The sequence below is a fragment of the Notolabrus celidotus genome, chromosome 20, assembly GCF_009762535.1.
Source record: "Notolabrus celidotus isolate fNotCel1 chromosome 20, fNotCel1.pri, whole genome shotgun sequence".
NCBI lineage: Eukaryota > Metazoa > Chordata > Actinopteri > Labriformes > Labridae > Notolabrus > Notolabrus celidotus.
This window is the reverse complement of record NC_048291.1, coordinates 12645178-12660900: the sequence shown is the minus strand read 5'-3', so window position 1 is coordinate 12660900 and position 15723 is coordinate 12645178. Positions and strand designations below refer to the sequence as shown.

The window sequence follows — 15723 nt, the reverse complement described above, 5'->3', positions numbered from 1 at the left end:
TGACGTGAATACCAGGCCTTTTGAAAAGCATCACCCTGCTGAAGACGTCTTTCCTCCTTTTAGCTTAGCTTTTTTTTTTTCCAGTCCTCTGTCTTCTCTTTCTCTTAAAATTGTGTGGCCTGGATCTTGTTGGTAAATAGGCCTCAGGCATGGAACAGGTGCTTGCTCTCTCAACATTGCACTATCCATGTCTCTTGCTGTTCTCAGAGACTTCTTGCTTTAATGCACTAAATGCTCCGGCAATCCATTTGAAGCCTTTCCCCCTAATATATAAGCCCTTACTAAAAACCACTGGTGGAAAATGATAAAAGGTTACATTTTTGTCCGGCCTCTAAATCCAAATGTCTTGGTGTACTGGGTTTGGCATGTGTAAGGGTGTGGCAGTTTTGATTACACACAGTAGCACACCTACGCAATGCACGTGAAGGATTATGTCATACGTGATTTGGACTGTGGCCTTCGTCAATGTTCTGTTCATTTTCTGTTTCTGTTGAGTAACTGTGTTTACTTTCTGCACAGCTCTCAGTTACAGAACTAAAGCTTTCCCTCTACCTCCCTCTGTAACATTACAACAGAGATTGACCTGCTTGAGTGTAAGTTCAATCCCTATAAACAAATAACTGCGCATACATAGGGAATTTGTGGGTATGGGAGAAGTTTTTGGTGTTGTGAGCAGTCACCTCGGTTAAATTCCAAATGGTATTGTCCTGTTGCATTTCAGAAGGTTTTGGCTGTATGAATGAAAACAGTCCATGTGCAGAGAAACAATGGCAGCTGTGATCAAGCAGCAACTTCTGGTCTGAAAATATGAGTCCATTGCAGAGGTGCTAAAAACTGCAGTACATCGAGGATCCGCTTGAGGCTGGCTCCGATAGTACCGGAAACCACATTCACACCAATTAAAAAAAGCTGATCTTTACAGCAGAAATAAACATGTTTACAGCCTGGTACAAAAGACTAGAGTAGTCTGGATAGCTAATTTCTCGATCGGCACACACTGTACGGGGGTGAATTTTTTCATAACGCTGTAATTTTCATATTGTCAGAAATTGACATCTGCATTAAGTGCAGAAAATGATCCACTCAAGACTCTATGTGGTGCTACTTGCAAACGATGATCAGATCAAGAATCATCTGAAATCACAAATGATGCAAAATGTAACATCATTGGGGACAATATTTTAACACCACTAAAATCCAATGCAGAGTTGCAGTGAAAGGAGACCAGTAAAGAGTGTTTTATGTTGCTCTGAAGTTTAGGATTTGGGTAAATTGCATGCTTCCTGTGATGATGCAGCCAAAGAACATAAATGAGAGTTTTGGAAAAGAAAGAAAAAGCATTGTGTCTGTTCTGACACTGGGTTATAAGACTGTTTAGTTCCATTACTCTATGCATAGTAGTCGTGTAGACCGCACAACCAAACGTTTGAGTGCTGGGCAGGGCAGGGTGCAGGGAGTCCCAAGTCATGCAAGGGAAAATTCAATGCAAACAGGCAGTGTACTGCATTCTTTATACTCAATATAGTAGGGATGTCCAGATCCCGATCTTAAGTATCGGATCGGAGCCGATCTGGGCATTTTATAATAGATTGGTGATCTGCATTTGAGCCGATCATCTCATTCAATCATTTATGTCAGCTGTCACTGAGCTCAATTTGAGCTACAAGCAAACGCGCAAATAACTCGGAGGTACAACAGGGGGTAAATACCTGTCCCGGGCAACAAAAACTGGATCAGGCTTTTGCTTTGAGAAGCATTTCGGAAGTGCTTTCATGCTATAGTTTTCATGCTCATAACAAAAATGTAGTTGATATAGAGCCAATACAGACCTCAATGTATCATTTTTTTGTATTTTGGCCAAGGGAAAATCCTTCTATCCATTCTTATATTCTCTGTACGTGAAACACGTGAGACTCGCAGCTCACAACAGTAGAATGAATGGTCTGATCTTTTAACCCGAATGCCGACATTCAAATCAAGCTGTTCTGTCACTTTGCCAACTCACTTTCTGAGTGAAGCCTCTAAGGGTACAGCTCGCTGTGGAAAAGCAAGCAAGGTCAGGGTTTACTGTACCAAACCTTACTTAACCAGTCCGGACCACTTAATGGAAACGCACCATCGGAGTGTTTATTTACTGTATCATTGGCTGCTCCGGCCACTAGCCTGGACTGTTTGACAAGGTCCCGCCCTAGCCATGCAACAATAAACAAAATGGGGAGGGACTGGTCACCCAGGGAACTAGGAAAATATATGCTTGTCACATAGACATATTTCTTTTTGCATCAACCTTTCGAATAATACCCGTATGGGAAACAATGATAAAGGTTGTTAAACTGTCAGGATTTGAAACCAGCAAATACCTTGTCTTTAGCTTTAACCCCACAGTTGGTTTAGATCAATGTTAATTGCCCCTTTCTGGGATAATTGTAGTCCTTGATTAGTCATATTATAACCATAATTGGAGCAAAGACAAAGGTACAATAGTTTAATTCTGTTTATTATTCTTCACTTCTTTGTTTAATGGTTAAATGAGTTGAGCCAGTGATGCATGCTTCATTCACAATATTCTTTCTTTCTTCCTTTCTTAGACCTTGTGTCCCTGTTTGACCTGGAAAATGATCTCCCAGATGAGCTCATTCCCAATGGAGACCTGGGGATGGGAATGTCCTCAAACGGCGGCCCAGGTGGAGGAGGTCCTAGTCTCGACTCCATCGTTCCTGATGCAGCTGCAAAACACAAGCAGTTGTCAGAACTTCTCCGACCAGGAAGTTCCTCCATCTTGGGAGGCGGTCTCAATTCTGCCAACTCCCAACAGGGAGGCATGGTTGGAAGCCAACTTGGTGCTGTGCTTGGTAAAAGCCCACTGGGACCAGGTGGTACTAATCACCAGTCTCCCCAGATCCAGAAAGGAGGTGCAGTGGGACAAGGAAATGGAAGCCTGGGCTTCAACCAGGCTATGCTGAACAGTGGGCAGGGGCATGGAGTCATGGGCCAGACAGGACAAGTGATGAATGGGGCTTTGGGACCGGCAGGCCGGGGTAGACCTGGGCCTGGGATGCAGTACCAGGGTCAAGGCATGCAGGGGGCTGGACCTGGTGTTGGAGGCAGTGTGCTGGCAGAGACACTTACACAAGGAGGGCCGCAGATGGGTGCACACAATGCGTTGAATGCTCAGCAAGCTGGGAACATGAATAAGGTGAGTCAATATCACACGTTACCAGTCATTCTCTCAGCGCGGCCAAAGACATGTACAACACATGAAAGAAAACAAAATGTCTTTTTCAGCATGCAATCATCAACGCCATCATATTACATTTTCATTACTTGTAATCACAAGTATAGAAATGCATGTGTAATTCTTTACACACAACAAATACAACAAGTTAGTGCTTGGTTGTAGTGAAGCTAACCCTTTAGCCTTTTTGCTTTAAATTAAACTAATCATGCATAAGTATGCGGCCAGTGTTGGGACTGAAGCAATACACCACTTTACCTTGGTAGGTTAAACTTCTGACTCGTCACTTGCTCTGCTTATTTTTGTGTCACTGCATTTAAAAGATGTATCCTCCCTTGTCATGTTAGTTTTACCCTTAGCCATATGTGGTTCTTAAGGCGGGTACACACTACAGGATAATCGGGCTGATTTACCTGTTGTGTGGGGTGTGTTAAGAGGGATTTTGTCTGGTTGGAGCTGCTCAGAAGGCCTCAGAAGGAGAGATTGTAAATAATGAACATGTTTCATATTTGCGACTAGAAATCCTGTAGTGTGTGGGATGCTCCGAGAGGAGCCGAGCACGCACAGTGTGTAATGTCACGTGTACCCGAGCAAAAGCCATTCAAGATGCGAGGTGACTCAGCTGATTGCCCGAAGAGGAAGTAAAAACATGGCGCCGGGAAAACTCACCGCTGTAATGGATACGACTCGCGCTGTAATGCATACAGCCCACATTCCCGCCGTCTCCATGACTTTTTCCATCGCTTTTCTTATTTTTGTTTTCGGAAAGTAAGAGGCCGAAAACATCATCAAAGCTTCTTCCTGTTCGTCAGCTGTGTTGTTTACACCAAAGTCACGTTTTACTACGCGAGATTTGGAATATTGAGTGTGAAGAACCTGATATTCTACTGCAGAATGGGTTAGTGTGTGGTGTGCTCCGTAGTGCACACCACACACTATAAGAGAGATCTTGTGCGATCTGTCTTTTGTTATCATCGTGTGTGTGGTCTCTACATGTGTGAAGGTTTGAAGTTTCTTGTAATGTGTGCTAGGTAGATCTTTCAGAAAATCACATAGCCCCTTTTTAGAAGACAAGAGCTGTGTTTGGACTGACTAAAAAAGCCTGCTGGTGATTTGTTTTTTGCAATAACATGTATAAGAAAAACAAAAGTGTTGATCCAGGTAGATTTTTTTGCGAATTCAGCCTTTATTTGTATGGTACAATTCCAGTAATAGTCCTCGTGTTGATCATCAAAACCTTTTGACTGACTGAACTTGAGACATTTTGTTCAGACACAAAGAAAGAAGAGCCTGGTTCTCCGCTGGGTTTTGTTGGTTTCACTGATACCTCCTTTTTTCTCTCTGTCTGTCTGCTTTCTTTTTCAACTTTGAAGTAGAGATAGAACGATTAATCGTCTGGCTAGTTAATGGCATTTAGAAATAATCAGCATCGATTGATAACAAGGGCCAATTTTAAAAAGTAAACGATGTCTGCGGACACTGCAGGCGTCTTCGTCAGTGTGTATGGAACATTAGATGAACAACAACATTATATTGACATTATAAACCTGCCATTGGCTAACTTTCTGTCTTGTTATTAGTATCGGCTGTTAAAAGAACAATATCTGGCGACCACTATTTTGAAGTCCTTATTTGCTTCCTTAATTCAACTACTTCCCTTTTCTTCCGTCTTCCCCTCTCTCTGGCATTTGCCCTGCCTCTGGGAGCCTTTGCCCTTTTGATAATTGAGCTGTAAATCATGTTTAGCAGGCTTGTGTGTGGCTGTCAGGTTGGGGGAGCCAGGGTAGAGAGGAAAGGACAGAAGACGATACGGTAAGAGAAGGGGGAAACACTGGAGACGCTCTGTGCTGCTACACTGTCTTACAGCCTGGTGACTCTCCTCTGCTTCAAATGCGGTTCAAGTAAGAGGAGAATGAGGCTGGGCTCGTGTGTGAATGGGAGGGAGGCGGCAGGCAAGCATCTGAGTGTTTCTTTGCAGGGGGGGAGGGGCAAGCAGCAGCAGCAGCAGCAGCAGCGCAGTGCTCTGCTCAGCTGTTGAGCAAGCCGGTCTTTCTCTATGAGCACCTCTCCACTCCGGTTTCTCTCTCTCTGCTGGGCTGGGCTTGCTCTGTCTGCCTAAGCACCACTGGCAGTTGGAAACCTCCGTGGAGCACAGCAGACTGCTGCTTCGGCCACCGTGGTGAAAGGCAAGCAAAGTAAGCTGAGAAATACATCCTGAGGGCCATTACAAATGCAGGGATCAAATACTTTTAAGGACCAAACAAGAAAGCTAACTCTTACTTTCCTGATTGTTTTCGTAAGAATGGATTATTTTGACCTTTTTATGTGCCGTTTAAACTTCAAGGGATGTCGGTGATATAGTTCTTTTTGTGTCTTTGAGGTTTTTGACAGAGATCTCTGAAGTTGTTTTCTACGTGTAAACCTTGAGAAAAAGAGTAGAGTTGTAGGACATGTTTCAACTTAATCTCGACCTTGCTGTGTGCATTGTAAAAGCGGTTCTGTTCTGTTCCTTATTATGATATGCCAAATTTACTTACCACCCTCTGTTCTCATTGTCTGCTATAGATTGGGATGTCAGGAGCTCCATTTAGCCAGCAGTATGGTCAGGCTGGGGTTCAGCAGATGGGGGCAGCGGGGGTCAACGCTCAACAACTCCAGAACAAAACAGCCATTCCCAACAACCTGCCCCAATTCCCTGCTGAGTTGAAGGGAGCTGGAAGTGTGCCAAACCTGGTGAGTGTCACTAAGGTCATGTCCCAAGATGGTTATTGTAGAACATATTCCCTACATGAATTAATATCAAGTGTTGATGTGTAGCGCATAGAAATGAAGAGGAGATAAATTAAGAACAAAAAATTAATGCCCAAACACAGGCATTAGCATGTTTTAGAAAAAAATAATTATTTTTCGTATTTTCAAGATATGGATTTATGTGACTCGTTTTTAGCTTTATGTTTCTCTGCAGTATGTGGAGCATGCAGACTAGCTTTGTTTTCAGTTTTGCATTGTCATGTTCTTGAGTCCTTGTCCTTATTTTCAACATTCAATACTATGCAAAAACAAAGAAACACAACACAAGCATTTCAAACAGACCTAAACCTGCAGCTCTTACGAAATGAAGTAGTGGATCCAATCTCTATTTGGCTTTTCATCCTTGTGTAAAGAAGGTTTTTAAGGGTTTCTGCCAAAGCTTGAGCCTAAACACTTTGAACAGATAGTCTAGACTCTGTTGGAGATTTGCTTTAACTTTGGGGCTTGACAAACCCAGTCCTGTTGACTAATCATAAGTACTGCTCGCAAGAAAATAAACTTGTAAATCTGTGTTCAAGCAAACTCTTGGTGTGTGCACACAACTACACCAGAAAAAATGTCTCTGTTTGTAAAAACGATGAATAAAAAATGTGTATGGAGTATCTGGGTTCTTGACAGGGTGTAAAGGATAAATTATAAACTACTTGAGAAGAAATACTCCAAGCAAAACATACAAGCCACTAGAGGAAAGTTATCATTTCTTCCTTGGGTCCTGGATGGTCTATAACTGTCAAAACACAATTAGCATTTTGGAACTCTTTGCAGTGATGCACATTTCATGCAACAGTTCAAAGTGTTAATTATTGGCATGAGTAAATGCAGAATGTGATCGGAAACACATTGTAAGTATGCATGGTAGTTATAATAATAAAGAGGGACCTTTCAAATAAAACGTAATTTAATAGGCGCCAGGAACTGATTCTATGTTTGTATACAGTAGATGAGATACTACCTGTATAGCTCATTTATATGAGGCCAAGACACTTTGCTTGTCTGATAAAATATTGCTACAACCACCATGTAACATATGCACCTTGCTTCCTTGTATGGCAAATCTGTCTCACCACTTCGGCTTCTCCTCTGCCATCCGCTATGCAATGTTTTGTTGTCTGCTGGCGCGTTGCGATGACGTCACAGACAGGCAGACTGAATTGAGTAACGTTTAACGTCTTATCAATAAAAGTGCAAAAAAACCACATCCATATAAAGTCTGCTATGCTTAAATCCAATGCGTTATTTCCTAGTATCGATACAATCGATTTTTTTCCCTTTTAAAACGATGTTATTTCGATATAAGTCGTTCGGAAGGCTAACTTGCCGAGCACAGATCCATGTAGTCAGATCATAGGAATATAAATCGATGCATCAATGTAGTAGATGAATAGTTACACCCCTAGTGGCAAAAAAAAGCAAAAAGCTATTGTTGTATATCGACAAGAACTGTTGAAGACAGTGATTTTTTCAAGGAACAAAGTAAATACAGTTCAGAAATACAAATATGCTCATGAAACAGGAAATTGATTACACAAAGCAAGAAATGTCAGTACCTCTTTAAAAAAAAAAAAAAAAGCCTTATATAGGTTTTCTTTGATTATGCCTATAACTCATGGTGTTTCATACTCATGTTCTTGATTTTCTTTCCTTCTCTTGCCTTCTCTGTCCTCCCTGGTGACCCATTTGCCTATTTTACTTTCTTTCTTTCCATTTCATGTCCCAGAGTCTCTGCTATATATCTGATTTATTGAATGAATCTAAATAGCCACTATGTGTTCCTGTGCACTGAGCGCTCTTGGGCTTCTGTAATTTGTGTGCTTGTGTGTTTATACTCAGAGTATGTGCACATAATAATTTGTTGGCTCATAAGATTTAAGCAAAAAGACATTGTTTTACACATTTTTTCTGTTATAAAATATCCATAGTGTCAAATCCATAAAAAAGTTGTTTTTAATGTAATCAGTCATTCTGAAGTTTACACCACAGACAGTCTCTGATAGTTGGCAAAAGTCTAGCTGGTAGCTATTGAACTGACCTCACGCCCTCTGCTAACCAAAACATGCATCTAACTTACCAATTAAACATTGAAGACGGTTAAAGCCATGGAAAGTTCAATGACTCTTGTGTTAGTATTTAAGAAGTTGTCTCTGGCTGTTCCTCCTCTACTCTGATAATCTGGTTCAGAACACAGTAGTAGCCTGCAAATGTCAACAGAGCTGTCAATCAATCGTCATTTTAAAATCATGTGACTAAATAAAATTGCACTGAAACGTAAAATGAGCACTTGAACATAAATCGTCATGAAAAGAACTAACCATGATGGCTGAAAACTACGTTTGAGTAAGTGTTATTTGACGTGTATTTATATTTTGTCTCATGTTTCATCTGTTAACATGAGAGAGGCAGGGTTTATGACCTATACTGCTGCCAGTCAGCAGGGGGAGCTCTTAATCTTTTGGCTTCACACACAGTGAGCACTTATGGCGTCCACTTTAATATAAAGTATATGGTTCATATATTTTTGTTTGAATTTGAAACTCACACATTTGAAAAAATTTTGGCATCGTGATCATTCTCTGACCTGTCTGTTTGTTTTGAATCCTTTCGTAGTCTCAGATGCAGCAGCAGGTAGCCTCGGTGGGCATGGTCCCTGGGGCTGTTGGTGTGTCAACAGGCCCGACGGCCGACCCCGAGAAGCGCAAACTTATTCAGCAGCAGCTGGTCCTGTTGCTCCATGCACATAAGTGCCAGCGGCGGGAGCAGGCCAACGGTGAGGTGAGGGCCTGCACTCTGCCTCACTGTCGCACCATGAAGAACGTCCTCAACCACATGACCCACTGCCAGGCTGGCAAGTCCTGCCAGGGTGAGTGAAAATTATGAGCACAGTTTCAAAAACTAACTTGAATGAAGGAATAACATTTCTGGCTTATTCAATGTTTGAACACATCTACCTGTCTGTACACCTGAGATCAAGAGGTATTAAAGCTGGGGTTGGTAGTCAGATTTAGGTACACTTTTTGTTATACTGGTTAAAATGATCTTTATTTCCTGATGGCAATCAATACATAATGTGTTCTTTAAAAGAGCGAAAAAAAGCCGCTATCTACAGCCAGAGTAAACCTGGGAACACATAAACCAATCCCTGCCATCAGGAGCCAATTTATGAAACCAATCAAATCCCGTCCTGCTGTTCTGTCCGCCTCCTACGCGTACATTTCTCCAGCGTGTACTCCCTGTCCCCTACCTCTGCTTTCCCTGCCCCTCTGACCCAATGAGGTGCTTTGCTCAGGACTGTAGTCCGGATCAGAGTCTAAAAAATGAATGACATTTAGTAAGTCCTACAGAAAATGTATATGTATTGTATGTATTATAGCTTTTTTCCTGATATCGTGTCACCGGTACAACTTGATTATGCTAGCATGACAGTTGTGAGTACTAACAATAGCCATCTTTGTTTGTGATTTTAACTTTCACTATGATAATGTTTTGGTATTTTCTTACCGTTTAGTGAGACATGACTTGACGTAGGGCAAAACACAAACGATGTGCTGAGGACTGGTTTTGAATCCGTCACGATCATATGGTCGCGAATCAGCGGCGCTCGTGCATGTGAGAGGGGGGGGCATCTTTTTGGAGAAGCTCCAAGGGGAGGGGGGAGGGGTTAGATGGAGTGCTGGGGAAATGCTACATTCAAATCCATGCTAGTTTTCCATGACTACCAACCCTAGCTTTAAATTACTTAATCCATGTGCTCACTGACTTTTACATGACTGTGATGATTCCGGCCTAACCTGTAGTCGGCTACTAACTGATAGAATGTGGTAGATATTGCAACAGTGTTATAGACACAATGCCTGTTGTGAGCATAGACTTTATAAGTAATTGATGTAGTATCCGTGACGTCACCCATCTGTTTCTGAAGCGCTGTTTTGAAGCCAATCTTTGGCAGGAACCATACTGGATATGCTGAAGTCAACCTAACTTCTGTCGAGGTGAAGAGGAGGGCTTGAAGCCTTTTAGCCAACAGCTAAAGTGTTCCTGCCTTTCAATCAAGTCAGCTGTGCCTCTTATAATCGAAAACTCGTAATCTAAATATCTTCCAAATTGCCACGTTATGAAAAAATTTATCCCCTGTTCAGTGTGTGCCGATCGAGGATTGAGCTATCCAGACTACACTCATTTTTTGTACCAGGCTGTAAACATGTCTTTTTTTTCCAATTTGTGTGTATGTGGTTTCCGGTACTTCTGGAGCCAGCCTCAAGCGGACATTCAATGAACTGAACTGCAGTTTTTAACACTTCCGCATTGGACTGAACTCTCGCGGCTGGAGGCTACCGCTTGGTTGTGAGCAATGATGGAAATAAATGTGTAGTGATGCGAGATTCAGAAACTGAGAAATCACAGAGGCTGTCGCTAATTTTTCTTCACCTGTTACTTAATGCGGTTAGCAAGCAACTTTGAGACGCTCGATAGCCACCGTCTGGCGGGAATACCGTATTACAACCAGGCACCGGTAAAAACGATGAAAAATTCTACTTTTAAAATAAAAAAATATTTTCGAAGTCACTCTTCAATTTTTACGAAGCGAAAGTTTATTAGAATATTCGGAAATCATTATCCATCCCTAATATATACCATTGGCTCATCTCAGTAAACGGTGTCAATGACTTCTTCTGTGAAGTTCTCTACATCTTAAAGGAGTGCCTATCACTTTCAGCTTGTCTTATAACTGCATGCCAATACTCACAAGAGCAACTTTATGTATTTACCTTTGAGCAATGTGGCTTCTTGTGATTTAATGACATTGTTTAAAGAAATGTTAACTCTCAATACACTTACACTATTAATAGCAACAGTAAGATACTAAAGTTATTAGTTATGTTTAATTGTTTTGTACAATGTAAAGCTTGGCTCTTCTTCCAAGAAATGCCCTTGTGGCTGTGAACACCAGCAGACATGACTTGACTCTTCTTTAATAAGGCATTATGCTGGCTGTAATTTCTCTTGTTGTTAGACCTGGAGGCAAACAGCTTCCCTCTGACATCTGTTGGTAGTAGAGTCATCCAAGGTTGATGAACTTTAAACTGTGATATTTATAGTGTTTATATGCGTAGAGTAAATGCTAGGATTCCTTTATGGTTTTACAACATGTATAATTGCTTTTACTACATGTCCATTTGCACGTTGGACTGTAGCAATTGAGGCTTTTGTTTGACAACAACAACCAATTTTCCTTTTTTGTAGAATCACTGTCTTTTCATCTAAATCTTGGTTTTTTTGGGGGGGGGGGTTTTTATTGAGAAAATGCTAAACTTTAAAATACTGGGACCTGCTTTATTACTGACCAGGCCTTATTTTTCTGTTTTTATTTCTCCTCAGTTGCTCACTGTGCATCATCCAGACAGATCATCTCCCACTGGAAGAACTGTACACGGCACGACTGTCCAGTCTGCCTGCCTTTAAAGAACGCTAGTGACAAGAGGAATCAGCAACGTGAGTAATTGTGGATGTCGGGATTAACCAGGGATTATCCATTAACAGCGCTTAAAAGTGTCACAGTTAACCAGTGTTAATTTCGTTAACGAAATTATGATGATAAATGTTCGTCAACGACTCATTTTTTCATGATGAAAACGAGACTATGATGAGCTTAAGTGCATCACTGATAATAAAAACTCTGACGAACGTATGTTTTGATATTGTTGACGAGATGATGACGAGACGAAAACTTTAGTGGCGGCATGCATTCCTGTAACAGGCTGAGTTATTATTTGAGGGGCGCAGTGTTAGCTTGGGCTCTACCTGCAGCAGGTGTGCTTTATAACCCGCTCTTTGCCTCCATTCATCTGTCTCACTTTCATTGAGGATTTTTACCCAGTGTGCGTTAGTGACAAAAACACAACCGGGGGACGTCGGTTTAATATTTGATGTTTGCCGTTGTTGCCACTATTACCGTAAAAAGCTCCACATCTAGAGCTTGACTTGTTCAAGTTTGGTGATACATCAGACACATTGACCAAGTTTGGATCAACTCCATGTTTAAAAATGCAGATGCATTTCAGAGTGCTGTGAACCGACTGTCTGTCCAGTGGGCCTGTCACTGCAGGTACATTCAAGGACTGTCGTAAATGTGCAATACAGCCCTTTATGGCATTTTTCTGTGAATCAAGAGAATCAAAATACAGTCACAGTGGTCACATCAAGAGTATTTTCTTTTGAATGTTTTATAGGGACAGGCTGACTTATTTAACTTAAGATATTACACAAGCAAAAGTGTTAAAGTAGTGAAATTTTGACGATTTAAACACTTGGTATAACCCTGTTACCAATATCTGAGCGACTACATGAATTATTTTAAGAGTGAAGATGTTTTGGCAAAAATCAAAGACTAAAATGTTTTGAGTTTCCGCCGACTAAAACTAGACTAAAACTATAAAGGACTGAAAATACTAAAATGTGACTAAAACTAACAGGCATTTTCGTCTAAAGACTAAGACTAAATCTAAAACAGCCGCAAAAATTAACACTGCAGTTAACCTGATCGTGAAGGCTCTGCTACACCTCATATTTTTTGTCTCGGTCAAAAAGAGGCCAGTATATTATGTTTGTCGCAACTTGTAAAGGAAATATGAATGACACCTGTGCCTGTTTTATCCGTCATTTAAATGTGCGACCTGGTATGAATGGTATTGAAAGAGACATCGGTCTATAATGAAGAAGCTCACAAAATACTTATTCAACTGAACTAGACTATTGTGTTAAAATCTGGATAATATCATAATTCTGTAAAATGAGTTTAGGTGAACATCAAACGTCCCTTTTTCTTTATAAGCATCAGACTAACATCTGACTGATGACACTTTAAATCTTCTAAAATTTTAAATTTGACATTCATCCAGGAAGTACAACACATTAATTCACCTTTTAAATGAAATAATTCCACCTCAGACAGTTTCATGACAAATCAGGACATAAGAATACTCCAGAACACAAATAACGTGTTTGTCACTCTAAATGTTCTGGAGAAGGACCCTCAAAAACTGTTGGTAATTTGAAGGCATAATAATCGTGAAACTGTGATTATTTCCCTCACAATAATCGTACCTCTAATCGTTGCATCCCTACTGTGGAGTAACTCCAGCAGTCCCTCATTCTCTTTAAAATACTTCTAAAACCATGTAGAAAATGTGTATTGGTAAAGTACAGATAGCAGATAATGTGATTAGATATCTATTTGTTCTTTGCGAGGGAAAGAACTCATGCTTTTTAAGCTGTACATCAAGGCAGTTATCACTCAGTAGTAGCCTTGAGTCAGTGCTTGTAGGAAGAGGTGGTGCCACCTGCAGGTCGTCCGTCCCTGCCACAGCTCTGTGCTGGCTCGCTGACGCTGAGAGCTCTCACAGAGAGAGGATTCCACTAGAAAGGCTGGGCCTGTAATGTGACACCCAGGGGAGTGGCTCCATGTCTCTGCTATTAGTGGGGGCAGGATATAGACACAGAACACTCTCTGATTGGTCAAAAGGGCATATGACAGATTTAAATCCCCCACAGAGGCAGCATGCTCTCTGTCAGCAATCAACACAGTAGGGAGTAGTGCGGGGCTTTTCAATTAAAGCCTCCAAGAGAAGATGCGTCTTTTTTGCTTGAATAGAAATATATTTCATTCACACAGATAACAAACTTTACACTATGGCTCATATTTAAAAATATGTAAACTATGAACTGACACATTTACTCAAGTTAACCCTTTGAGCTCCACATTGGAAATGTCTGAGGTGGCTACTTTGGTATTTTTGCTGATTGTAGTATTATTTCTTACATCTGTACAAAAGAGCTTAAAGGTTTTTTCAGTAAGTTTGCCATATTGTTTGATGGAAAGTTTTGTCATGTGTAAAAACATAATGCACTAATCTGGTTCAAAGATGACACCATCTACTCGTGTGAAGAATACAAAACATCACAACACAGCTGATGAATATTACAAGGTTTTAGATAAATGTTTTCTATCGCCAAACAACTTATTTATTTTATTATCTTCTCTATCCAGCCATGCTGAATTCCCCTGGAGCTAGCCTGCAGAATGCCATAAGTACAGTGGGGCCTGGCCAGCCCAGTGCCACAGCCATCAACAGTGGTGCCACAAGCATCGACCCCAGCTCCATGCAGAGGGCTTATGCTGCCCTTGGCCTGCCGTATGGGAACCAGTCCCCTGCTCAGGTCCAGGGCCCTGGTCAGCAAAACTCCCAGGGTCCCCAGCACCCGCAGCTACGAAATCTGAACCCACTAGGTAAGGAAGAGATGAGACTTCACTGCCACTTCAGAGGATTACTTATAAGTGTCGAAAATACCATCAATCTGTCGCTAAGCCATTTTCTTATAAACCTGAGTAAATGATTATGTTGGTTTTAACAGGCACTAATCAGATAAACCAGATGGCGGGAGGAATGGGTGTCCCCTCTTCAGACACGTCTGGCATGCACTCTGACTCTTCTCTACCATCCACACTCAAGTAAGGATTCTGCTTTTTAAGACTTCATAATAAAGATTACCCTTGGTACTTGTTTTTCGAAACATCTTCCGACTGTGTGAATGAAAAATTATGTCTACCAGGTGTTTCTTCAAATTTGTTTGCGGAGTTACCAGTTTCTTTGTTTTTCCATCTTACAGTCAGCTGATGCCTGACGGGTCATTAGTGGGAGGCATGGGGAACCTGCCCGCTGCCACCCCTCTCTCTGCTTCAGGGGTACGAAAGGCCTGGCATGAACACGTCACTCAGGACCTGCGCACCCACTTGGTGCACAAACTGTGAGTCATGCAGTATAACCCATGTAAAAAAAAATTACTCTTATAGGATATAAAAACATCAGAGCATGGTCCACCAGTTCATTGTTGATTAATTTGTTTTCCTTTCATCTGGTTTTAGTGTACAAGCCATATTCCCTACCCCAGACCCTGCAGCCTTGAAGGACAGGCGAATGGAGAACCTGGTGGCATATGCGCGAAAGGTAGAGGGTGACATGTATGAGTCAGCAAACAGCAGGGTACGTAACATCTAAAAACTTTAGCAGCATTATAAACTTAGGAATGACAGTCTTTTAAAATCCTAAAGTCTTTCCTTTGTCACAATGAAGGCAGATCATTTTAGCAAGCAACCTAGACATGCCTGTCTTTTTCCCCTTTAAAACATCTTTCTGTTGTTTCTTCTTGTTAACAGGATGAGTATTACCACTTCCTGGCAGAGAAAATCTACAAAATCCAGAAAGAACTGGAGGAGAAGAGGCGTTCACGGCTCCAGAAACAGCCTGGCATGGTGGGCACACCTGGGCCTCAGCAGCCTGGTATGGCTCAGCCCAACGCCATGGGCCCAGGACAGGCTGTCCGACCTCCGACCAGTTAGTAGCCAAACTCTTCAATCATTGCTATGAAATATAAACGGGGAGCTTCACTCAGTTTTAAATATTGTCCTTTTCTACTGCTATTTCAGATGGACCTGTGCCTATGCCCAACATACCAACTCAGATGATGAACCGTAAGCAGGTGCCCCAAGGTAATAGTTCACTCTTTTCTTTCTTATCAACTGTTTGCTGCAGAAAAAAAACCTGTATTTTTTTGTCTCCGTTCCTTCTATTTTCATCAGTGCGTGTTTTCTTGTAAATGTTAATAAAGCAATGAAATTGATATGC

The 15723-nt window shown here is 41.4% G+C and overlaps 1 protein-coding gene across 1 annotated transcript in view; it reads left to right on the top strand.

Moving 5' to 3' along the window:
* The window catches only part of crebbpb (CREB binding protein b), a 40409-nt gene that overhangs the window by 13422 nt on the left and 11264 nt on the right, over positions 1-15723 (top strand). The window contains 10 exon segments of the mRNA XM_034712245.1: positions 2589-3196; positions 5801-5968; positions 8651-8903; positions 11420-11533; positions 14088-14327; positions 14453-14549; positions 14708-14845; positions 14964-15081; positions 15255-15432; positions 15525-15587. Coding sequence (XP_034568136.1) covers positions 2589-3196; positions 5801-5968; positions 8651-8903; positions 11420-11533; positions 14088-14327; positions 14453-14549; positions 14708-14845; positions 14964-15081; positions 15255-15432; positions 15525-15587 — 1977 coding nt within the window.